Source organism: Malaclemys terrapin, chromosome 5 (assembly GCF_027887155.1).
Source record: "Malaclemys terrapin pileata isolate rMalTer1 chromosome 5, rMalTer1.hap1, whole genome shotgun sequence".
In the NCBI taxonomy this organism is placed as follows: domain Eukaryota; kingdom Metazoa; phylum Chordata; order Testudines; family Emydidae; genus Malaclemys; species Malaclemys terrapin.
In genome coordinates this window covers 102,213,739-102,239,184 of record NC_071509.1, presented here as the reverse complement: position 1 = coordinate 102,239,184, position 25,446 = coordinate 102,213,739, and the positions used below count along the sequence as shown (strand labels likewise).

The 25,446-nt window shown below is 42.3% G+C and overlaps 1 protein-coding gene across 1 annotated transcript in view; it reads right to left on the bottom strand.

Moving 5' to 3' along the window:
- Positions 1-372: 372 nt before the first annotated feature.
- Positions 373-25,446, bottom strand: part of LOC128838280 (uncharacterized) — a 60,347-nt gene continuing 35,273 nt past the window's right edge. Inside the window, exon 2 of the mRNA XM_054030332.1 lies at positions 373-1,799. Coding sequence (XP_053886307.1) covers positions 623-1,435 — 813 coding nt within the window. The 5' untranslated portion in view covers positions 1,436-1,799 and the 3' untranslated portion in view covers positions 373-622. The remainder of the gene's footprint in view (positions 1,800-25,446) is intronic.

Below are 25,446 nucleotides of genomic sequence, written 5' to 3'. Positions count from 1 at the left end.
TGGCTTTCCTCTAGGTGGACTGGAAAAATCATTTTGTTAGTGTCATGTGATTGTTTTCACTTGATTTTTGCTAATGATCTAACTTTGCAAAAACTAATTGAATCTCTTTGTGACTAAGGAAATATTAGCAGATGTGGCTTATGGCTGATCATCATTCTTAAATCCCAATTTAGACAAAGTAGAAATATTTTACTATAATACTCAAAAGTTTATAACCTCATTGTGACATTCCTATATCATAAATTATAGAATTATCCTAGGATTTCCCACCATCATACAATAATTTAAGACAGCTATGTAAGGGGAAGAACTGGGGAAAGAATTACAGAATTAAAAATTTTATTAAAGTTAATGTTTAAAATCAAATTTACACAAGTTAAGAGGGAAGGTACTGTACATCTGGGGTCGGGCTTGGGTTATGGGGGATTGCGAGTATTGGTTACAAAGTTCACGAGATACATACATATCACATAACCAGCATAGATCCAGATTGGGGAGTGGGAGTTTTTAAAGCATCAGTGGATAAGTGGGCTCGGGTAAACCACCCACGGAATGTATTAAGAGTCCAAGTCAATATTGGCGTAGAGAATAAGTACATGGGTGGGGTGCGTCCCTCAGTTCATCAGGGAAGGAAGTGGGTTATTTTCCTGGTCAGTGTTCTCGGTTTCTCAACCTGGTACTGGCGGTGTCCTGTGATGTGTTCCGTGTTGATGTCTCTGGACCACCTGATGGTGTCAGACACCATGAGCTGTCTCATGAGCTGGGCATAGCATTGAACGACTCCGCACGCTCTCAGTACCGGCTCGTTGTGGGTGTCCCATGCACCCAGGGCTCCTACGACCAGGGCATGTATTTGGACCTCATAGCCCTGGGTTCTCAGGGGGTCAGCCAGAGGGGTGTACTTCAGCACCTTCCGTGCTCGGGCCTCATGGAAGGCCGGTGACCTGTTTTCAAATGGCACCGTGACGTCTACTATGAGGACCTTCTTCTTTTCCGCATTGGTCACAACAATGTCGGGTCGCAGTCGGCTGTCTGTCCTGGGGATGGTGGAGTCGACGGTGATCTTTCCCAGGGACGGTGGGATGGCTTTCACCAGTCGGTTCTGGATGGCATTGTGGCGGTGCTGCCAGGCTCCGGAGTGCTGTTTGCATCCACACAGGATGTGGGGCAGGGACTTGTTGGTGTAGCCACACTTCCTGCAGCGCTTGTCCCGGTTGCCGTGGCGGATGGCTCCGTTGAGGGGAACACAGTTGAGTCGGGCCCAGTGGACGAACCGCCAGTCAGCGAACCTGGTGAAGCTGCCCCCGGGGAGGAAGTGGTTGCTGGCATCCCACTTTCTGGACACCTCAAACACCTTGCCCTGGTCTGGCTTCTGCTTGAGGTTCTTGGCATAGTGGCAGCGGATGGCGTCTTTCAGGGTCCTTCCCAGCATCATTCTGGCGGTTGGGGTGACGATGCTGTGGTCTGGGGTCTTTATGCATGGCACCAGTATTCCCAGCTCCCGGTGCTCCTCACACCACTTCCAGCGGCAGCCAATCCTCTTTCCCAGGTGTCTCAAGGCGTTGCGGGCGCGGGACCAGAGAGAGGACAGGTCTCCCCCCTCTCTTCCAAACTCAGCCTCCAGGGAGCCACTGAGGTAAGTGGCAACATCCTGCTCGGAGGGGGTCTTGGCGATGCATTTTCTGACTACGTCCCGTACGGCTTCCTCCACGATGCTCCTCACCGTCGGGTCTTGTTAAGGGTCATCTGGCTAATGACATGTTTTCTTCTGTGCATTCATGTCTCAGCATTCCATATACCTGAGACATTAAAGCATAGAGAAGTGAGCATTTAACATGAAATAATAAATCCAATTCTTATCAGCTGCCAGGTGAAAAACAAACAAACCATGAAATACACTTAGTTCAATACAGCTTTCAAGGTTTCAGGCTTCAATTACTGAAAGGTATGAACAAAGCAATCCGTTAATAATAAGTTAAGTTCTAGCAGAGTGAGTAAACAAGTGGGCAGCTTAGTTCTGCTGCACTTAACAGATAGCTACAGTCTTCGTGTTGCCAGACAGGTTAGAATTCTCAGCACAAAAGATTTTATTTTTATTTTATTTTTTATAATTACCATGTATTTCCAGCTCTGTCGAAAAGAGTTGGCTTTGATACTTAGTGAAGTGTCTCCTGATATGGACATATTTTTTTTAAGGAAGACAATAAAAGTGACCTTGCAATGGTGCTTTACAAATAGTCCAACTGGCAAAGACCTTTCATGCAGATGTTTGTTTTGGTGCAGCAAATTGGCAACAGCACCAAAGAACCAACAAGAGGGATAAGGAAGCCAGTGGAAGAAATATGGAAGGAATATGAATTAAAAAAAAATGAAACATCAGTTTAAATTATAAAAAAGAGCAATCCAGTTTTAAACAGTTTAATCCTGGCCCTTCACTCATAGGATTTTTCCAATGACAACATTGTATGAGCAACGCTAAGTCCTTCATAAATCATATTGTAGGCAGATTATGGAAAAGAGCTCAGATCTTTCTAGTTCATGATTAATTTTGTGTGTGTGCGTGCATGTGTGTGCATGTGCTGAATGCTTAGGGCTTTATTCATGTAACTTTTTTTATGATTATCATTCTATGTGGCCAAGAACAGCATTAGTTTGTCTCCTACTCATCTAGTAAATTATGAACTACCTAAAATGAATTCACATGGTTTAAGTTTCCCAAATGAGAAGTCTGTAAATGTTAAACCAATGAAAGAAGTATTATAAAAAGAAAATAGTATCTATTATTTACACTCCTTCAAGCAAAACTTAGCACTTAAATTCTATGGAGATAGGTGCTAAAGAAAAACTAAGGGAGAGAGAGAGGGAGATAAAATCATCTTCTAGTCATTTGCAGCTTGAGCCAAAAAACAGTGCAGTACTGCCATTGATCTTTGGATTGGGGCTCTGGTGCATTAAATATCTGCATTGATTCATTTGTCTACTTCAGAGTGTAGGTTGCTTGGAGTAGGGATCATGTGCCTTATATCTGCGTGGAATTAAAATAAATCATGGGTTTCTCCCTTGAAGTCAAGGAAGTTATGCATATGAAACTGATATGAGTAAGATCAGAATCAAGCAGTATTCCCTTATATATTCTACACACTGATGGTAATGGATATATAAATAAAATATTAATAACTGCAAAGAAAAACAAAACAATGGCAAGAAAGGTCTCATTTACACCTCAAATTATTCCGTTGTATTTATGCAGTCGCTCCATCACTTTCAGGAGTTACTCCTGATTTATATTGGCTTACATGAAAGAAGAAACAGGAAAAATGAATTTCAGGAACAGCTGAGCATGTAGTTCATTGATTTTGGGAATAGTTTACTTTCCACATATCAAAGCCCTTTCTACTAGTGGGAATAAGTAGATACAGTCAGGACAATGGAACAATGAGGCCACATGAGATTGTACCAAGCCAGTGACAATAGGGTATGTACTAGATCAGTGGTTCTCAAACTTTTTTTTTCCCCCGTGGGCCACTTGAAAATTGTTGAGGGTCTTGGCGGACCACTTAATAATCTTTCCAAATGTCGTTTGTACCGTTAACTAACTATTGTCAAGCGCGCTGAATAAAAGTGTTATATTAAAAAAATAATAATTAAAAAAAATTTGTTCTACAAATAAAAACACACAACTCATATTTTAATATTAGTAGTCTTACCTTTCTAATGCAATATATGTGCCCTCTCTCCCACACCACGGCAGCCCCCGAGCTGGGGCTGGGAAGGAGGGGGGTCTCTCCCCAGCAGCCGCAGCCCTGGAGCTGGGGGAAGTCGCCTCTTTCTCTGGCCGTCGCAGCCCTGCATGTCCCAAATTCCCCTCACTCCCTCCTCTCACCCCACTGCCCCCTCCCACCTACCTCCTATTCCCCCCCAAGGCCACCACCTCACTTTACCTGTGTGTCTTCTCAGGTGCCAGGCACCTAATTAGTGGAGCCATGCCTGTGCGGCTTCACTAATTAGGTGGGTGGCCTTTCATTCTCTCGTGTGTGGCCGCCCAGGTGTGCACCTTAGAGGGAACTATCCGTGGACCACCTGAATGGAGCTCGCAGACCACTGGTGGTCCACGGACCAGTTGGAGAACTAGGTTTTGATCACTGTTTTGAAACCACATCAAAGCACCTCTCCTATACAAAGGTCTCTTTATTTTATGGAGACAAGATGGGGGAGGCAATATCTTTTGCTGGATATTCAATTTCTGTTGCTTATGGTATGTCTTCACTAGCAGCGTTAAAGCACTGTCGTGGCTGTGCAGTCGCAGCACCAGCGCTGGGAGAGAGCTCTAAAAAACACTGTAAAAAAAAAAATACGCCCACGAGGGGAGTAGCTACCAGCACTGGGAGCGCGGCTCCCAGCACGTCTTCACTGCCACTTTGCAATGCTTAAACTTGCAGCGCTCAGGGGGTGTTTTTTCACACCCTTGAGCGAGAAAGATGCACTGCTGTAAAGTGGCAGTGTAGACAAGGCCTTAGAGAGACAAGCTTTTGAGCAAGCTCTTCTTCAGTTCTGGAAAACTAACTCAAAGTTCCACAGCTAAATACAAAGTTAGAACAGATTGTTTAACATAAGTAGCTAACACATATTTCAAGAGAACATTCAAGGTGAAGCGGCCTGTTAACACCCCTCCAGTCATGGGAGGAAAGAAGGAGTGGGGGGAAGCAGCTGGGGGGGTGGGTTGTTAGTGGGTTACAGATTGTAGTAATAAGCCATATATCGGGTGTCTCTATTCAGTCCATGATTTTCAGTGTCTAGCAAAGTTATGAATTTAAGCTCGCCAGCTCGTCTTTTGAAAGTGTTATGCAACATCTTTTCTCTCCACAGCTTGCCTTCTGGCATGATTTCTGACCGAGGATCCCAGTTCATTTCCTGCTTTGGCAAGAATTTCTATGCCATCTGAATATTGATGCTCTAACCTAACAGTCTATCACCCCAGCACCAACAGCAGGCAGAGCCGATCAATCAGGTCCTTGAACAATACTTATGTTGCTTCCTAAAAAACTATCATCGGGATGATGGGCTGTCCCTGACCCCTCATGACGAGTTTGCTTACAATAATGTCACACACGCCTCCAATAAGCAGACTCTCTTTTTTGCTAACTATGGTTTCCATCTTTGTGCTCATCCAGAGATCCCCTCCTAATCATCGATCCTTGCTGTTACCGAACTCACAGCCCACCTCAAGCATATACTCCAAGAAGGCCAGAGGCAGTTTGAAGGTTGCCTTAGTGACTTCTAACAGTATGCCCACTGATCCTGCCAGCCAAATACCTAGCTTCCGGGTAGGGGATAAGGATGGTTGTCCACCCAGAATCTGTGATCGACTTGCCCCTCAGTGAAGCTGGACCATAAGTACTTGGTGCCTTTTCAGATTATATTCAAGTTACAGCTACCAGATTCCCTCAAGATTCACCCAGTCTTTCATGTCTGTCTTCTATCCATTAGTCAAGAACCCCTTCCCATTCTGTACTACTCCCCCTCCTCTGCCTATAATCATTCAGGGCGAAAAAGAATATGCAGTTTGGCAGATTCTAGACTTGTCAGCTCTGAGGAAAACTGCAATATCTAATTGACTAGGGTGGATATGGCCCAGAGAATTCATGGAAGCCTGCAGAACACTTCAATGCCCAGGATCTCCTGAGCACCTTTCATCATGCTTACCCTGAGAAACCAGGTTCTGAGGCCCCTAGATGGCACCCTCCAGAAGAGGGGTATTGTCACAAATCAGGGCCTGGAGCAGAGCTAATCTCCAGGCAGTCTCATCAGTACAGCTGGCCTGCAACAGGCTGCCTGATTAGCCACACCACCTGATTGGCTGCAAAGGCTAGCAGGCTGGCTCTTAAGCCAGCAGCAGCAGCTCCACACTGGCTTCTCAATGTTCATACCCACCACTGTGCCTGCTCCTGTTATACCTTGTTCCTTCTGTTCCTGCCTTGCACCCAGCCTTGCCTCTGTACTGCCCTAGGGGGAGTGTAGGGAAATCTCTGAGAGCAATATGTACCATTCAGCTCGGGATTATTAAGATTGATGGTTGTCACATGTCCTTTGTTTTAAAGGATGAACAGAACCTCTAAAATATTATCTTCTGTATATCCACTGAACAGAAATTACTATTCAGCCAAACTGTTGCAAACTATCTACATAGGTTTCCATCCCACAGCTGCAGAAAAAAAAGTCTCTTTGCAATGACACTCTTTCTTCGAGTTCTGAGCTCCAGGCTGTGCAGGATGGATAACTCGGGAGGGACTGTTTTTGGAGGTATACAAACTCTCCACAAGACTGAAGACCTTTTCCACAAGAATGAGTCATGCATTTAAAAAAAAAAAAAAGTTCACAGTGGGGTGACAGATATCAACATTTTCTTTTTTTAGAATAAGCTTTGTTTAGTTTCCATTAAGTAACGAGCTGTTAAATGATGTGCTGTTACAAAAAGAATCTGAAAAAGACACCTTAAAAACACTGATGAAAAGAATCGTCCTATGGGACAATTCCATTGTACATCCTGGTGCCAGTAGGCATTCCATCACCGATACGTGAACTTGAAATAGCTAAAGCTGAAGATTTGTTCCAGAAACATTCCTGACAAAAATGTTTTCCTGAAATACATAACGATTTTTTTAAACATTCCAATATTTTTACTGCTTTGGTAGCCCTGACATAAGGCATGAATTACAAACTTACAAGTAGACAGAATTCTGCATGCCTTTTGGTGGAAAAGTCGGGCACTGGTGATTTTTTCAAGATAGAACAGGGGAACAGGCAACATATATATTGTTTGCTTGAACTTCTTGCACTTCTGGGTGGACAATGCACAGGAAAAAAATATCCAGGGCCAGATTCTGATATCTTTATTCATCCTGGGTAGCATCTTATTTTGTAATTAGTTCAATTGACTTCAGTGAGACTATTTGTGAAGTATGGTACCATTCAACATGAGTAAGTATATCAGAATCTGACACACTATGAATTCAGCTTGTTTTCCTGTTTGTGAATTGTCTCTGGACAGAACATAATTTTAACTAATTTTTTTGCACCATATGAAGTAGTTCAACAGTTTTTTGTATGAAAAGCAATATGTCAACTATACACTACTTGTGACTAACAGATTTATTTGGGCATAAGCTTTCGTGGGTAAAAAAACCTCACTTCTTCAGGTGAGGTTTTTTTACCCACAAAAGCTTATGCCCAAATAAATCTGTTAGTCGTTAAGGTGCCACTGGACTCCTTGTTGTTTTTGTGGATACAGACTAACACGGCTACCCCCTGATACTTGACTACTTGTGAGACATTTGTTGTATTTGAGTACCCTATATTCACAATTCTATAGTTCAGCTGTTGCCTCACCTAAGTCACATGATATTCCATTGCTGCCTGAAATAGATTTTATTTCATCATGAAATAAATTTCATTTGATAATTGAACTAATCTGTTACAAGCCCATGCTTTACTCTCCACAGATATTACACACACACACACACACACACACACACAAAAGCAAATAAAAAGGGCTGCAAATACACTTGCTGAAAAGTTTGCTAATGTTTCTTCTCATGGTTTATTTGTTCAGCTCTACTCATATCATGCATTCTATATATTTCAAAATATACTAGCAATAATAGGGTAATAAAGTTGAAGACCACATACCCATTTCTCTAGAACCGGTTACTTGAGAAGATTTGAAGCTAAGGCTTAGTATATTTCTGCATTTGTATAAGACAGTGTTGTTTTAGTGAAACCACATTAGCAGTCCTCATTTTTAACTCCAAACCAAAGGATGAGACTTCTCATTATATCAAGCTGTGCATCCTTACACATATTCCATTTTCTGAAACCATGAATGGGTGTAGTTGGGAGAGATTGGGGGCACTGCCCCTGCAAATTACAAGCCTCGGGCAGGTATGGAATTTTCCCCCAATATGCGGATCCATTGGCCTGACTGGAGCTGACCCCTCCCCCCCAAATATAGAAGTCAAACTACGCCTACAGAAACCAGGAATATGTGAACCTCAAAATATTCAGTTTTTATATCTGGGTTATGCTTTTAGGCCCTAAGGGTCTCAGAGTATATTAGAACCAAACCAAACCTCCATTTGTAACTAGAATGAAGTATATTAACATTGAAATAGAGCAGTACAGATGTTTGACCCTACTAAACAAATCACAATTAACCGAAAGGTTGCTAGAAATAAAAAGTCAGGCTGGATTTGGCCTTGGGTTTTGCCACCATAGCCCAGGGTGCAGGGATCCCAGTGGAGGAAAGTTGATTCAGAAGATTTTTGCAGAAGTAAGCAGAGGAAGTGTGTGGACTCCTTGCACAGCTCTTAAAGTTAGTTGTGGAGTGGATGTGGCAAGAACAAGTCCATATTAAAGTATTGCTCAGGTACTCTTTCAGATTAAATTTCAGAGTGGTAGCCGTGTTAGTCTGTATCAGCAAAAACGAGGAGTCCGTGTGGCACCAGATGCATCTGATGAAGTGGGTTCTAGCCCACAAAAACTTATGCCCAAATAAATTTGTTAGTCTCTAAAGTGCCACAAGGACTCCTAGTTGCTTTTTCAGATTAAAGTTGCTCTTCTCTGGTAGGACATCCAGAGAAGGGTGGCAGTGGACATATTGCCTGCTCCATCCCCTTGCAATGCAAAGGGCATCACTGGCATAGCTTGTGAGATCTAATGGGAAATGGCAGAGGCTGCAAGGCTCCATTGATTTACACCTATCTTGGGCAAGAAAGGTATCAGTTATGCATGATGAAATTAAAAGTGAAAATGTGTCCATTATAAAGACAATGGGCTAAATCATGAAGTGGTGTAAATTAGCATAGCTCCATTGACTTCAATGCCAGTTTACACCAGCTCAAGACCCAGGGCCAGCTCCAGGCACCAGCGAAGGAAGCAGGTGCCTGGGGTGGCCAATAGAAAGGGCCGGCAGTCCATCCGTCATTGGGGCGGCACGTCCGGGTCAGCGGCGGCGGCACTTCGGCGGCAGCTCAATCGGTCTGCTTCAGTCTTTGGCGGCAATTCGGTGATGGGTCCTTCAATCCCGGTCTTCCTCTTCGGCGGCACTTCGGCAGCAGTTCAATCGTTTTTGTTGTTGTTGTTTTTCTGCCACTTGGGGAGGCAAAAAAGCTGGAGCCGGCCCTGTCAAGACCTATTCCTAGGACTGAAAGCAAGCTATTGCCTTTAAAGGCCTGTATATACAATGGACTGAGAGCCCTTCAGTTCTATCAGCTTCTATGGTCATTGAGGGTGCTCAGCACCTCGCAGGATTGGGCCCTAAATTCCCACAGGGTCCTAATTTTGCTAGTGCTTTAGTTAATGATGAATTTAAAACTGAAATAAGGGAAACACTTGTCTAAATTAAAACTATTTTTCAACTGTCTGCACCCTCAAAAATATTTTTAAATATTATTTTCCTAATTTGTTTAAAAATCTCCCTTCCGGACTATAATGGCACACTTTTAATTTTATGATGGGACAGTCTTATGGGTAAGATACAGCACTAAGTGTCAGGCAGGCTGGGTTCTATCCTTGGCTGTGTCACAAACTTCCTGTGATCTTGGCAAGTCATTTAACCTCTCTGAGACACAGTTTCCACATCTGTAAAATAGACTGAGGCTAATGCTTCCTTCTTTCACGAGTGTGTTGTGAAGCTTAGCTAATTAATGTTTGTCAAGAATTTTGAGAGGAAGGCACTATAGAAGTGAAATGACATAATTATACTGGATTTTTTACATTTGGTGAGTGATAGAGAACATTTTGGCTTCTGCCTTGTGCCTTTAGCATTCCTAAGGTGTCATCTATTCTCTCATTATTTCATTCTTTATCACATCAGGTTGCCATCCCCAGAAACCAATTACTTTTGTCAATCAAAAATGACATTTTCACACCCATATGTTGATATTATTTCACAATAACACAGTACCTTATATGTACTGTAACCAATGAGCCCGTTGTATGCAGTCTCTCCCCATAGTTTCTTCTTTACATTTTTGCATTTCAGATGGAGCATGTTCCCCCTACTTTCTTTGCTTAAAAGAGGTTAAGTAGGGTAATGGTTCCACTTTGAAACAAACTGCTTTTTACCCTGGACATTTAGGTAATGGTTATACAGGACATACTGATTTGTAAACAAATGGTGATTCAGCAGTGAAGGGAAACAGCCTTTCCTAATCAGAAATTCCTGGGTGATCTGCCTTTGTTTTCATACTTAGAACTTAGAAAGCATTTGGTATGAACATTCTAAATTAGGAATCAGAATGTTCCAGGTTTCTGAGTACAAGTGTAAACTAAAAGTAAGCACTTGTACACCACCCCACCAGCAAGTGAACAAGAGAAAGACAGTCCAAGCCATTCTGGATCTGTTTTAAACTAGCTTGTTGAGGCTTCAGATACTTATAAAATCATTTTAGGGTTTTGTATACATATCTAATTAACCTCCCTACTCCACACCATCCTTTTTCTTGAATGCTGTACAGTTCCCAGAGGTATACATATTAATCAAAGGTTTCAGAGTGGTAGCCGTGTTACTCTGTATCAGCAAAAACAACGAGGAGACCTTGTGGCACCTTAGAGACTGACAAATTTAGCTTATGCCCAAATAAATTTGTTAGTCTCTAAGGTGCCACAAGGACTCCTTGTTGTTGTTTTTTATATTAATCAAAGTTAAAGCTATAGCTAGGATGGGCCCAAACCAAAACACCAAATTCAAACATCCATAAACTTTCAGATCCTAATCTGGCCTCTCTCTATACTGGGGCCAAACCTAAATCCTGGAACCAAATATTCCTAGATTGGATTTGAATTTGCCAAATGTCCCTTATCTTTTAGAGTGGATGAAACCCAACCCTGAATTCAGTCACCAAAATCTGAGGTTTCTAAAATTCAAATGCAAATCTGGATCCAAAACATATGGCCTGAGATGAGTTCATCTTTGTATGAATAGAAATAATTTATGGTGTTTTGGATGCAAATCCATCTAATTCGACAACCTTAAGAAATGTGGTCTTTTATGTTATGCCCGGAGTACTTAGAACACATGTAGAAATCTGTAAAACTCTAAATAAGTATATAAATAAAAATTGGGTTTTCTTCATTTAATAATTTTTATTTTCAAGAGCTACTCTAGGAGTTGTGTTTGCCAGGCCAAACTTTTCAGGCATACAAAATTGTTCTCTGCAGGGGATCTTAGCTCTTCAGGGAGTATAACTTTTGTCTCCAGAAAAATGCTACTTTTTCATTGTCTAGTGAAAAAAGTACTGAGATAATAAGTCAAAACTGGCCGTAATTTCTTAGTAAGGTGACCTTTGTTATAACAATATATCCCTAAAAAGGGAAAAGATAGTAACAAAATAAGTCTTAAATATTTAGCACTTGTTTCTATGTCCATTCTATCTTGCTCTTCATTGAATCTTAAAACACTATAGAGTTTACTATTCTACAGCATCCATCTTATATCACATTATAAAATAAAACCAATTTGATCTGAACAGATCCAATACTCAGCATTGCCTCTATTTCATCTGCATCTCATTTTTCCAGGGTGGAACTCTCATTGTTTTTACTCGGACCAGGATTTCACCCCAAACTTTATTTGAGTGAAATTAGAGAGACAAGGTTGGGGAGGTAATATCTTTTATTGGACCAACTTCTGTTGCTGTGAGAAAGAAGCTCTCGAGCTTACACAGAGCTCTTCTTCAGGGCTGGGAAAGTTACTCAGGCTACGTCCTCACTACGGGGGTGGGGGGGGGCGTCGATTTAAGATACGCAAGTAGCTGAATTCGACGTATCGGAGCCGACTTACCCCGCTGTGAGGACGGCGGCAAATCAACCTCCGCAGCTCCCCCGTCGATGGCGCTTACTCCTACCTCTGCTGGTGGAGTACAAGCATCGATTCGGGGATCGATTGTCGCGTCCCGACGAGACACGATAATTCGATCCCCGAGAGATCGATTTCTACCCGCCGATTCAGGCGGGTAGTGTAGACGTAGCCTCAGTATCAGAGCTAAATACAAGATGGAACAGATAGTTTCGCATAAATTAACACACATTGTAATAGACCATTCACAGTGACATGACCAGTTAACTCCTCCACAGTCACAGGACAAAAAAGGGGGATTAGTGGGTTACAGATTGTTGTAATAAACCATAAATCCAGTGTCTTTATTAAATCCATGATTTTTAGTGTCTAGCAAAATTATTAATTTAAGCTCACAGGTTTATCTTTTGAAGGTGTTGTGCAGGTTTCCTTTGAAGATGAGGAGTGAGAGGTAAGATCTGGAGCTTTATGAAAAGTGTTCACCCAGAGGTGATATGGTGATTTCATCTTTTATCAATCATTTTTCTGTGTGATTTTACAGTGATTGTCTCATTTCACCCACATATTTGTTATTGGGGCAGTTGGTGCACTAGATAAAGTCCACCACATGTTGTGATAGGCATAAGTAGGACCCATGGATCTTGAAAAGTGCATTGTGGAGGTACAGATCATTGCAGCAGTGGAGGTATGTCTACAGGTTTTGCATCTGATATTATGGCAGCGTCTGGTGCTGCTTTGAGTTAGTGTGTCCTGATCAGTAACAAGCTTGCTTCTGATGATGAGCTTGGTGAGGTTGCTGGGTTGTCTGAAGGCCAGAAGAGGGGTAGTTGTGGGTGGCGTCATCATTGTTGTGAAAGAATTCTTTGAGGCAGAGTCAATGGAAGAACTTTTCTAGTTCTACACATGTTAAAATGGTCTCAGGTTCTGCGGTGGGACAGAAGTTCCATTCCTTGAAGAGTACAGATAATTTAGTTCCAGTTAGTAGCTAATTATTAATCTTAATAAATTGATGATGTTGAGGTGTTATGCAGTGTTCATGAGGTGGGTCCTGGTACCCTGGTTTCTCCCAGAGATGATATTCTGTGGGTTGCAGTTGGTTCCACTTTTTGTTTTTGTGTTGGATGGCCATCATCAGGTTTTTGTTATAGTTTTGAGTTTCTTGCATGATCTCTAGGTAGGTTTCCTGATTTTTTCCCTTCCAGTGTGTGGGAGTATGATTATTTCTTGCTCAAGGTGGCCCCTTCTGGAGTATGTGAGGTGTAGGAAATGTTTCCTTAGTTTTTCTGAAGTCCTTCTGCTGAGCTGTTTAGCATATTAGGAGTTGTGTGTAGTGTTCAGAGGGTTATAGATGGTGAGTTCTCCGGGGATGATGTTTTGTTTCTTGCATTTGCTCAGGAAGTAGACTTCACTCTTAAGTTTTGCTTCCTTTTTCTTCTTGTTGTGGAATTTCCATTTTACTGGAAGGTCAACTTTTCCCAGTGAAGATCAAAGGGATTCAGAGCTCAGGCCTGCAAAGTACTGAGCATTCTGGCCCTAATCCAGCAAAGCACTTAAGCGCAAACTTTACATTAAGCACAAAAGTACTTCCTATGACTTCAAACATGCTTAAAGTAAATCCCATGCTTGGGTTCACAATGCTCAGTGCCTTGCAGGATCAGACCTCAGTGCAATTCAGGAGATTTTGTCACACAACTTCCATTCAGATTAATGGACAATGTATGGCTAAATCCCCTACACGCCTGGAAAATCTCAGTGCACATATTTTATGAACTGTATGGCTTTGAACAATTTGCAGAGCTCAGCTTGAGGTGGCAGACATGATAAAAGTTGCTAGGAAGCTTAAGAAAGTAAGCTTCCTAATCAACCAACAGTGGAAATGATGGGTGCCTCTTAATTCATATGTACAGCTGGTTGGAAAAGGGAGAGGAGAGAAAATTTGTGAAACGTTTAAAAAATATTCATTGCCATTTTGTTTTTGTCTAAATCCCCTCCTCCCCACAGCTCCATTCATAGACACTGTAAGATACACTTACATGGAGTAAACTCTTACGCAAGGTCAAACCATGCCAAGCTAACATGGGGTAGAGTCCAAAATGTCTGTTAAGCTGCAACGCATATGACATCCTAGATATGCAATGTGGGCAAAGAGTTTGCCAAAAATGTTAATGCTGTGAAAAAATATCAGAGTGTGTTTGGTTTGGTTTGAATATATTAAATTTGTCTAAAAGAAAACAACAGAAAATGTCAACCAGCTACATAGGGGCTGGCTGGTGTCCAGCAAAAAAAATTGTAGTGGAGGAGGCCATTTATGTACAAATGCCAAAACCTGAGTGCCTTGTCATTGATATTTATGATACAATGTGAATGAGCCTTATTAAATACCACTGGAGGAAATTATGGTATTTTTGTTACACAGAGTCCTGGAATGGAACGTATAGCAGTAATAATAAGCCTAATGTTTGGATAGTTACATTATAAGCAACTTCTGGTTTCAATGACACAAAAATGTAGACTCTGACTGCTCTGCCAAGCCTGCCAGGTACATGTTTGAATAGTATTTACGGGAAAACAAAATGTAATGTTTAACTCTCATGCATTGCTATGGGCTAATTGCCTTAGATATTGATCTCATCCCAGCACAATTCCCTTGGAACTGTATTGCAAGGTAGCAAACTTGATTCATTGTTTTACACTATATAAAAATGGATCTTGGTGTCTGCTGAAATTATAAGGTAACTAATCTCAAGCCTAGTAGGATTTATCATGCAAGATTCTGAGTGCTGCCAATGAGGTCCTCAGCAGCCTCTGTTCCCCATCATGCTATAAAAGGCACTCAGCAACTTTCTGGATAAGGCCCATTGTGAACAAAATTGCCTTTGATTCTTACTGGCTTTTGTATGAAGGCTCTTTCATAATGTAACATGAATTCCATATTTTTAATGTAATTTGTCCTGACATCATAATGCCCTATACTTTGTTATGAAAGCATAATTAGACCCTTTCATATGTTTATACAATTCATGTAAATTTGCATGGTCTGTGAAACATACCCACGTTCCTTGTTTTTAATTGAAAAATGGTCCCCTTATTCTTCTCTTGACATAAATATTCTGTTTTATGTCACAACTTAATTCCTAAAAACCACTGTGTTTTTTCAACTTATGTTAAGAAATAAATCAAGTGTGCGGTGCACATCATTTTTCATCAAGTGTCTGGCATGCTTACTGCTTATATAAAAATACAGCATTGTTTAAAAGAAAAAGAAAAAGAAAATGTGACTTTGTTGGTAGAATGCATTCACTTCTTTAAAGCAACACTTCCCCCGAGAAAAAGGGAAATTCATAAAAACAACACCATTTCATAGGTTGAGCAACAAATCTCAGTTTCAAAATTCAGGGAACCACCAAATGAAGATAAGTTTACAATTTACATCTATAGGGGTTATCGTATTTAGATGTATCACTGAAATACAAAATGCAACATTAATAAAAAACATGTAGAATAGTATGAATTTTGTAACACATCCAGTAGAACACAGTTACCAAGAAAATTGATCAACACTGAGACCATTATCTGCTGTATTTCTATGTCCTAGCTATTGGATTCATTTGATTCCTCCTGATGAATCCTGGCTTTGGGCCTGATTCTCTTCTACTGCCATTGATTCCTGGTTAATATTAGTGACCTGCTGGATTACCACTGGACTGTCTGCTGTAGGTCTATGTCCTTTTCAGGTTCCACGTATAGAACATAGCTTGCAGGCCTAGGAGGCTGATCAAGTCTCAGCAAACATTTATTTCTCATCTTATCTGGATTTATGCTTATAGTTTGGCTAGGAAGAAGAGGTCCAGCTCTGGATTACAAGATGCCCAGAACAAGCCAAACCAACCAAAAAAGTGTTTTTCCTCTCTTTCTTCAGTGAAAGAAGCTTGCAAAGGTAGCTTTAAGATATCTTTGCTCTCCCTCACTTCTGGGACTTGTTAGGGGACAAACTGGCCTCTGGCATAATTTAGAGTAGCCTAAGAACTGCTGTAAATAATAGCTGGCTGCAGCAATTCCCAAGAGGCTGTTCCACAATCAGGGATTGCTGGAGAGCAGTGGCATTTCAGTTTATGCCCCTTTCCTCCCAGAATCATCCCTGGCACACATTTACAGCATGGCCAGAAGGTAGCAGTCTCAAACCAGCTGGGTAGGGTGGCTTTCCACCTGTTTCATATTTCAGGATAGCACAAAACAAAGGACCTGATTTAGGTCTGAATATGTAGGATGGTGTGTAGGGTTTTTTGTTTTGTTTTCTCTGTTAGTTTTGAGAGAGAGAGCGCACAGGGATTCTTGGGGAATCATAGAATTGTAGGGCTGGTAGGAATGTTGAGAGGTCATCTAGTCCAGCCACCCCATGCTGAGGCAGAACCAAGTATGCCCATCCCTGAAAGGTGTTTGTCTAACCTGTTGTTAAAAACCTACAGCGACTGGAATTCCACATCTCTTGGTAACCTATTTTAATGCTTATTTATTGCTATAGTTCAAAAGTTTTTCTTCATATCTAACCTAAATCTCCCTTGCTTCAGATTAAGCCAATTACTTTTTGTCCTACCACCAGTGGACATGGAGAACAATTGATTTCTATCCTCTTTAAAACAGCCCTTAACATGTTGGAAGACTATCATTATATTTCCCCCTTAACCATCTCTTCTCAAGACCAAACATATCCACTTTTTTTTTAACCTTTCCTCATAGGTCAGGTTTTCTAAGCCTTTTATATTTTTGTTGGTCTTCTCCAGATTCTAATTTGTCCACATCTTTCTTATAGGGTGGCACCCAAAACTGGACACAATAGTCTAGCTGAGGCCTCCCCTGTGCTGAGTGGAATGGAACAATTACCTCCCATGCCTTAGATATGACACCTTTATTAATTCACCACAGAATGATATTAGTCTGTTTTGCATCTACATCTGATTTTGCTTATTCAATTTGTGATCTGCTATAACCCCCAGATCCTCTTCAGCAATACTACCCCCTAGCCAGTTATTCCCCATTTTGTAGTTGTACATTTGAGTTTTCCTTCGTAAGTGTAGTACTTTGCACTTACTGTTATTGAATTTCATCTTGTTGATTTCAGACCAATTCTCCAATATATCAAGGTCATTTTGAATTATGTTCCTGTCTCCAGAGTGCTTGCAACCCCTCCCAGCTGGGTGTCATCTGCAAATTGTATAAGCATACTCTCCACCCCATTAGCAAAGTCATTAATTCAGGGCCAGCTCCAGCATTTCTGCCGCCCCGGCGGCAGCAATTGGAAAAAAAAAAAAAAAAAAGCCGCGATCGGCGGCGGCAGTTCAGCGGCAGGTCCTTCGCTCCTAGAGGGAGTGACGGACCTGCCACCCCCGAATTACCGCAGGTGCCGCCCCCTCCTTTGGCCGCCCCAAGCACCTGCTTGTTAAGCTGGTGCCTGGAGCCGGCCGTGCATTAATTAAATTATTGGATAGCAACAGCCCCCTGTGGGGCCCCACTAGATATGCCATCCAATTTGATCATTGATAACTACTCTTTAAGTAAAAAGCAACAGAGGGTCCTGTGGCACCTTTGAGACTAACAGAAGTATTGGGAGCATAAGCTTTCGTGGGTAAGAACCTCACTTCTTCAGATGCAAGTAATGGAAATCTCTAGAGGCAGGTATATATCAGTGTGGAGATAACAAGGTTAGTTCAATCAGGGAGGGTGAGGTGCTCTGCTAGCAGTTGAGGTGTGAACACCAAGGGAGGAGAAACTGTTTCTGTAGTTGGATAGCCATTCACAGTCTTTGTTTAATCCTGATCTGATGGTGTCAAATTTGCAAATGAACTGGAGCTCAGCAGTTTCTCTTTGGAGTCTGGTCCTGAAGTTTTTTTGCTGTAAGATGGCAACCTTTACATCTGCTATTGTGTGGCCAGGGAGGTTGAAGTGTTCTCCTACAGGTTTTTGTATATTGCCATTCCTGATATCTGACTTGTGTCCATTTATCCTCTTGCGTAGTGACTGTCCAGTTTGGCCAATGTACATAGCAGAGGGGCATTGCTGGCATATGATGGCATATATAACATTAGTGGACGTGCAGGTGAATGAGCCGGTGATGTTGTAGCTGATCTGGTTAGGTCCAGTGATGGTGTTGCTGGTGTAGATATGTGGGCAGAGTTGGCATCGAGGTTTGTTGCATGGGTTGGTTCCTGAGTTAGAGTTGTTATGGTGCGGTGCGTGGTTGCTGGTGAGAATATGCTTAAGGTTGGCAGGTTGTCTGTGGGCGAGGACTGGCCTGCCTCCCAAGGTACTGAAGGACTGTCTGGATATGTGGACTCCCTACTCAGACCCTACGCCACCAGCACTCCCAGCTATCTCCGTGACACCACAGATTTCCTGAGGAAACTACAATGCATTGGTGACCTCCCAGAAAACACCATCCTAGCCACCATGGATGTAGAGGCTCTCTACACTAACATCCCACATACAGATGGAATACAAGCTGTCAGGAACAGTATCCCTGATGATGACACAGCACAACTTATTGCTGAGCTCTGTGACTTTATCCTCACGCACAATTATTTCAAATTTGGTGACAATATATACCTCCAGACCAGTGGCACCGCTATGGGCACCCGCATGGCCCCACAATATGCCAACATTTTTATGGCTGACCTGGAACAACGCTTCCTCAGCTCCCGTCCACTCATGCCCCTTCTCTACCTACGCTATATTGATGACATCTTCATCATCTGGACCCATGGGAAGGAGGCCCTGGAAGAATTCCACCATGCTTTCAACAGCTTCCACCCCACCATCAACCTCAGCATGGACCAATCTACACGGGAGGTCCACTTCCTGGACACCACCGTACAAATAAGCGATGGCCACATTAACACCACCCTATACCGAAAACCCACCGACCGCTACACCTACCTTCATGCCTCCAGCTTCCACCCCGGTCACACCACACGATCCATCGTCTACAGCCAAGCACTGAGGTACAATCGCATCTGCTCCAACCCCTCAGACAGAGACCAACACCTACAAGATCTTCACCAAGCATTCTCAAAACTACGATACCCACACAAGGAAATAAACAAATCAACAGAGCCAGACGTGTACCCAGAAGCCTCCTGCTACAAGACAGGCCCAGAAGAGAAACCAACAGAACTCCACTGGCCATCACCTACAGTCCTCAGCTTAAACCTCTCCAACGCATCATCAGTGATCTACAACCCATCCTGGACAATGATCCCTCACTTTCACAGACCTTGGGAGGCAGGCCAGTCCTCGCCCACAGACAACCTGCCAACCTTAAGCATATTCTCACCAGCAACCACGCACCGCACCATAACAACTCTAACTCAGGAACCAACCCATGCAACAAACCTCGATGCCAACTCTGCCCACATATCTACACCAGCAACACCATCACTGGACCTAACCAGATCAGCTACAACATCACCGGCTCATTCACCTGCACGTCCACTAATGTTATATATGCCATCATATGCCAGCAATGCCCCTCTGCTATGTACATTGGCCAAACTGGACAGTCACTACGCAAGAGGATAAATGGACACAAGTCAGATATCAGGAATGGCAATATACTAAAACCTGTAGGAGAACACTTCAACCTCCCTGGCCACACAATAGCAGATGTAAAGGTTGCCATCTTACAGCAAAAAAACTTCAGGACCAGACTCCAGAGAGAAACTGCTGAGCTCCAGTTCATTTGCAAATTTGACACCATCAGATCAGGATTAAACAAAGACTGTGAATGGCTATCCAACTACAGAAACAGTTTCTCCTCCCTTGGTGTTCACACCTCAACTGCTAGCAGAGCACCTCACCCTCCCTGATTGAACTAACCTTGTTATCTCCACACTGATATATACCTGCCTCTAGAGATTTCCATTACTTGCATCTGAAGAAGTGAGGTTCTTACCCACGAAAGCTTATGCTCCCAATACTTCTGTTAGTCTCAAAGGTGCCACAGGACCCTCTGTTGCTTTTTACAGATTCAGACTAACACGGCTACCCCTCTGATACTCTTTAAGTACATTTTGTCAACCAAATGTGCACCCACTTTATAGTAATTTCATCTACACCACATTTCTCTAGTTTGCTTATAAGAATGTCATGTGGGACAGTGTCAAAAGCTATCCTAAAATCAAGATAAATCAGATCTATTGCTTTTCCCTATCCATTAGGTAAGTAATCCTGTCAAAGAAGATTAGGTTAGTTTGGCAGGATTTGTTCTTGACAAATTGGCTGTTCCTTATCACCCTATTATTCTCTTGAACGGCTATTGTCAGGAATGAGGCCTGTTGCAGTTGTGTCTGCCCTATCTCAGAGCTGCCTGTAATCTCAGCTGAGCCACAGCAGGGCCACCTAATTGACCACTTTACCTGACTAAGTCAGCAAACCTGCTCTTAAACCCAGCAGCATCAACTGATCTCTCACTGCTCAATATATGTGCCTGCAGCTATGATCTCTCCTGTACCTGCTTTATTCCTAGTCTGCTCCAGCCCTGCTTGGTGCCTGATACTGGCTATAACCACCCTTGTCCCAGTTCATGACAGCTATATAGAAAAGGAGTGTTCTACACTATGATATAAAAGCTGTTTGGTTTGGGCTTAGCTTGATTTTTTGGGAAAGCTACATTGCACAGCTGGAGTACTGCAGTTTCGAATGCTCAATTCCCAGTCCCTGATAGCTGGAACCTGCGTCTATCCAGCTGCAAAATCTATATGGTACACAGTTGTCTGGGGGTATTGTGCGTGATAAGGTAGTCATGTCTCAGCACATTAAGTACCTTGTGGATTAAAACCTGAGCAGATCCTCTATTGGTGCAAATTTTCAGAGTGACCATTATGAAAATTGAGCTATAAAAATTTAAACTACCTGAGGATCTGCTACCTAGGCTTTAAAATACTTTTCTGAAGTGACTGGGCAGCCAGCAGTGTTTGCAAAGCACAGATGAGACATTATTGTATTTCATTGTTAAAGAGCTGTTCTGTTATGTGCTCTCCCTCCATTAAAGTTAACGGAGTTACTGCAGATTTACACTAGTATAGCTGAGTGCAGATCCATGCTGTAGTCTTTGTCCTAATTCCTGAATGGCTGACTTCACTTTTTTCCAAAGTATTGTCATTAGTAAACCCACATGTCTATTTTATAGTGAAGATTAACGTTAGAATTTACATTTTTAATGCCTACATATTCCAGTTTTAATATTAAATGTCAGAATTTAACAGACTTCTCTCTTTAGCTGTAAAACAAAAGAATTTGCTCTTTTTTATTTTGTTTAGGTACAGTATAAACAGGCCTTGGAATCTAGACACCAATCTGTACTAGGGACGAATGAACTCTGAGCATGTTTTCTTGAATGCTGTCAGAGTTAAAAAGCATCTGTAACTAGCACCATATGCTAAATCTACCATTAGCTAGAACATTTCAGTAACTCTGGGACACCAAAAGTACTGTATATTGGAGGCGGGGTGGGGAGGGGACTTACTATTTACTCACATGCAGAGTGTTAGACCGATCACCAAATTTGGAAGAAGTTACCCCCTAGTGTACTGTAAAGGACTTTTGGGGCTATTTTATTACGGTTTTTCTTTTCCCCAGCTCAGGGTGAGTGAACTGAGGAGGTCTTCTTTTGGTGGACTGGATAGAGTACTGAGGACATTGGATCTATTTGTACTTCTGTATTTGTTTTATTAAATTGTGCCTTGATTTTCACATAGGCACTCTTTAATAGATTTTTTTTTTTTACAATATATAGAAAATATCTGGCAAAACCTTTTTAGAGAAATATTCACATTATGGCAAGTTTGAAAATAAAAGGAAAATTTCAGTATATTTCATAAACTTGTTGGCCTGTATTTCTTCTTTTTCCACTAGTGACTTCAAAGCATTTGAATTTTGGTTAAAATCAGTCTGAGATTAATATTATTTTATGTATAAGGACGGTCATGGCTCAGTGGGCAGCTGCTCTTGTGATCTCTTCCCCACCAGGCACTCTTTCCAAGTGACAGGCCTTGACCTGAACTCTTTCCCGTGTAGAACTCTACATTCAGGGCTGGCTCCAGGGTTTTTGCCACCCCAAGCGGCGCAAAAAAAATAAAAAAAAAAATTAAAAAACCCCGCGATCGCGATGGCAATTTGGCGGGAGGTCCTTCGCTCCGAGCGGGACTGAGGGACCGTCCGCCGAATTGCCGCCTAATAGTTGGACGTGCCACCCCTCTCCGGAGTGGCCGCCCCAAGGGACCTGCTTGGCAAGCTGGTGCCTGGAGCCGGCCCTGTCTACATTCACCCCACTTTATACTGGATCACTAAGCTACAACACCTCTTCCCACTGTCCTGACATGGTTACAAGGCAGTGCCTGATATCCCCTTCCAGCCCCTCACGGGTGCACCCTCAGGTTTTGCTAGCTTCACCTGTCTCCAAGTGGAGTGGAACTCCAGAGCTCTACCACACTGGACTCCAAGGTGGCACCCCCTTTTTGCCAACAATGTTATTGTGGCAGCTTCTATGTTAACAGAAGTTCTTTCTAGGAGCAAAGAGGAAGGACAGTGTTCTAATCTCTTAAGTAGAAAAGTGAGGCCTTGTAATCAGCATGTCAATGATTAGAAATGAAAGAGGGAGCTAAACATGGGATTTGAAGGAGACCAGTGAATGTTTAAAGGATTTATCATCCTTTTCACACAACGATATACATCAGAAAGAAACAGAAATGTAAGAAAAGACCTTTTAAAACAAAAAAGGGACGTATCCATGACCTACATTTACTGTGCTTGCCTGTGTGGAGCAGGGCACGAAGAAGTGGGGTAGTAATTAATGGTATAAAGGCATATAAATCTGTTGGCATTGATAGGTTAAAGCAGCAGTTCTCAAACTTTAGCGACTCAAGGACCCCAATTTTAAAAAAAATTTTTTACAGACCCCCCAAGGCCCCCGTTCCACTCCTTCCCCCAAGGCCTCATCCTTGCCCCTCCTCTTCCCCCTCTTCCCCGAGTGCACCCTATGCCTGCTCCTCCCGCATGCCGGGGAACAACTGTTCCCCAGTGTGCAGGAGGCACTGGGAGGGCAGGGGAGGAGTTGATCCCCAGACCCCAGTTTGAGAAATGCTGTGTTAGAGTTTTAAAAATAGTTTAAGGAGCAATTACTTTCTCCCCCCACCCCCGTCTAAAATCTGAATGACATAATACCAGTTTTGAGAGAGGAGCTCTCTCTGATAGAATGCAAGATGCTTCTCTTTAACTGATTTTACTGATGGAAAGGCATTACAGGGCCAGTTCAGACAGCACTATCAAATCTAGAGCTGCAGGAGACGCCCAGCAGGTCCTCATGGGGAACAGGGAGCCAGCCAAGGACAGATTGAAAGGATGCATGCTATTTATTGTTCACTTCCCAGTACCATGTGGTGTGGTCTGTGGAGTGTGACCTCCTTCATGCTGGAAGAAAATGCTGTGACAATAATTTGAGCTCTTTGGGGAATCAGGATGTTTCTTCTTTATCAGGAGTTCTGGGAGAGCACATCACAGGTTCCTGAGGCACCTGGCATTGGCCACTGTCGGAAGACAGGATACTGGGCTAGATGGACCTTTAGTCTGACCCACTATGGACATTCTTATGTTCACCTCTTCTTTAACAGAAATTCTTCACCCACTCTTCTCCCCAGCAGGTTGAAGATTAAGAATCAATTCAGTAAATTTACCAGACTGAGTCTGATTAAAGCATTTTTTTTAAAGTGAGCTGGATGTTGATTCCTGACTTACACCAATGATACTGTAGCTTTAAGGTTAGTACAGAGGCCTCAAGTGTCAGAATTGCCAGCTGAGGCAGGAGCAGATGCAAGCTGGAGCAGGGACTAGTTAGTGTGGAAATGAGCATGGACTAGAGTGGGAGCAGGGGCAATCTGTCAGAACTACTAGGTAATGGGAATGCTTCCAGCCAGACAGTGATGTTGAGTGGATAAGAGAGACTGATTCCCTTAGGAGCCTATATACCTGCTTTGGGATCATTTGGATGGGTCCTTGTCTGTGGATATGCTGAACCCTGGTTGAATGGGATGGGGCTTTTTACAAGATCTGAGGTATTTGCTTCTGACTCATTACACCAAGTTTCAATTTAGCCAAATCCTGCCTTTCTTCTTTCAATTAAGTGTCTATGAATAATTAAAATACAGGCAGATATTTTTTTCATTGTTTTAAGACAGCTGCATGTTAGGCCACAGAGTCAGTATTTTAAGTCTGGTATATTTCCTTGACTTCACTTTATGTATTAGATTGGATGAAAGGAATTCAAACAGGTGTGTCCTGTAGAAAAAATCTTTGATGGAATTACACAGAATTATACCAGCTGGAGATCTGACCCATATATGAACCCGATTTTCTTCTTTCTTACTCTAGTGTAAATTGTAAGTCATTGACCTCACAGTGATGTAGAATTAATTAAGTTGAGAAAGTACATGATGATATATAGTGGTATAAAGGCTTTATAGGCATAGATAGCAAATGGTTGCGTTATTTGCGTAGTAAGTGGTTTGAATTAATCCATAAACTCAGAGCACAATGCTGCAAATATATCTAAGAATTTTGTTTAGCCTCAGTACTGAACTATAAATCTCTCTCTGGTAACCTAGGTCTCTGAACTGTAAATGTGCCTGAAACACAACCCATTTTCACTCATGGCTCAGTCCAATCTTAGATGAAACAGTCTAGGTTTATTGAAAGGTTTTGGTATGGTAACAATCCTGCATTTCATCTGGTTTGCGGGGGTGCTCTAGAAATTTTGGCAAGCTCCAAGAATACTGTATGTACTATCTAGCAAAAATAATTGCAATGTTTTCTGTACTCAAGGAAGATGGTTTGGTGTTTTATGTATTCACAGGAAGTGCGACTAGTTGAATCTTGGGAAAAGTCCCACAAGATGTCACTGCATTCATTTAAACAAGAAATGCAAGAGTTCAAGGACACCACCATGATGCATAATTTAAGGAAAAGCCTAATGTAAACACAGCTTGCAATTGCATTTAAATATGCTTGCTCTTGCTTCACTGAAGCGTGTATAATGTAATATGGCAGCACATAATATACTCCCTTTCCTCTCGTCTCTCAGATTCCCTTTGCTGATTAACAAAAACATATTGTAGATTAAAAAAAATAAAAATGATAGTCTAAATTGCCCTCTTACTGCTCTTATGAGTTATAGAATGTGTAGCTCATTCTCTACAAACCACGATCTGCGCCTACAAACACCTTGCAAATGGAGTTTAAGTGGGTGTCTGTTCTGCATTTGGAGGTATAATATTCAGCTCAAGTAGACATACCTGCACTAGCTCTGATCAAATTAGTGTGCTAAAAATAGAAGTATAGCCTCAGTAGTGAGAACTGGTTAACACTGAGAACTGGTGGGACTGGTTAACAGTCCTGTCTGAGACCCTAGGTATGTACTTCGGAGGCTAGCTCCTCCTACGGCTCATGCTGCAGCAGCTACACTTCTACTTTTAGCATGCTACCTGGATCAGAGCTAGTATGGGTATGTCTGCTGAAGCTGGAAATTACACTTTCCAGCTCCATTGTAA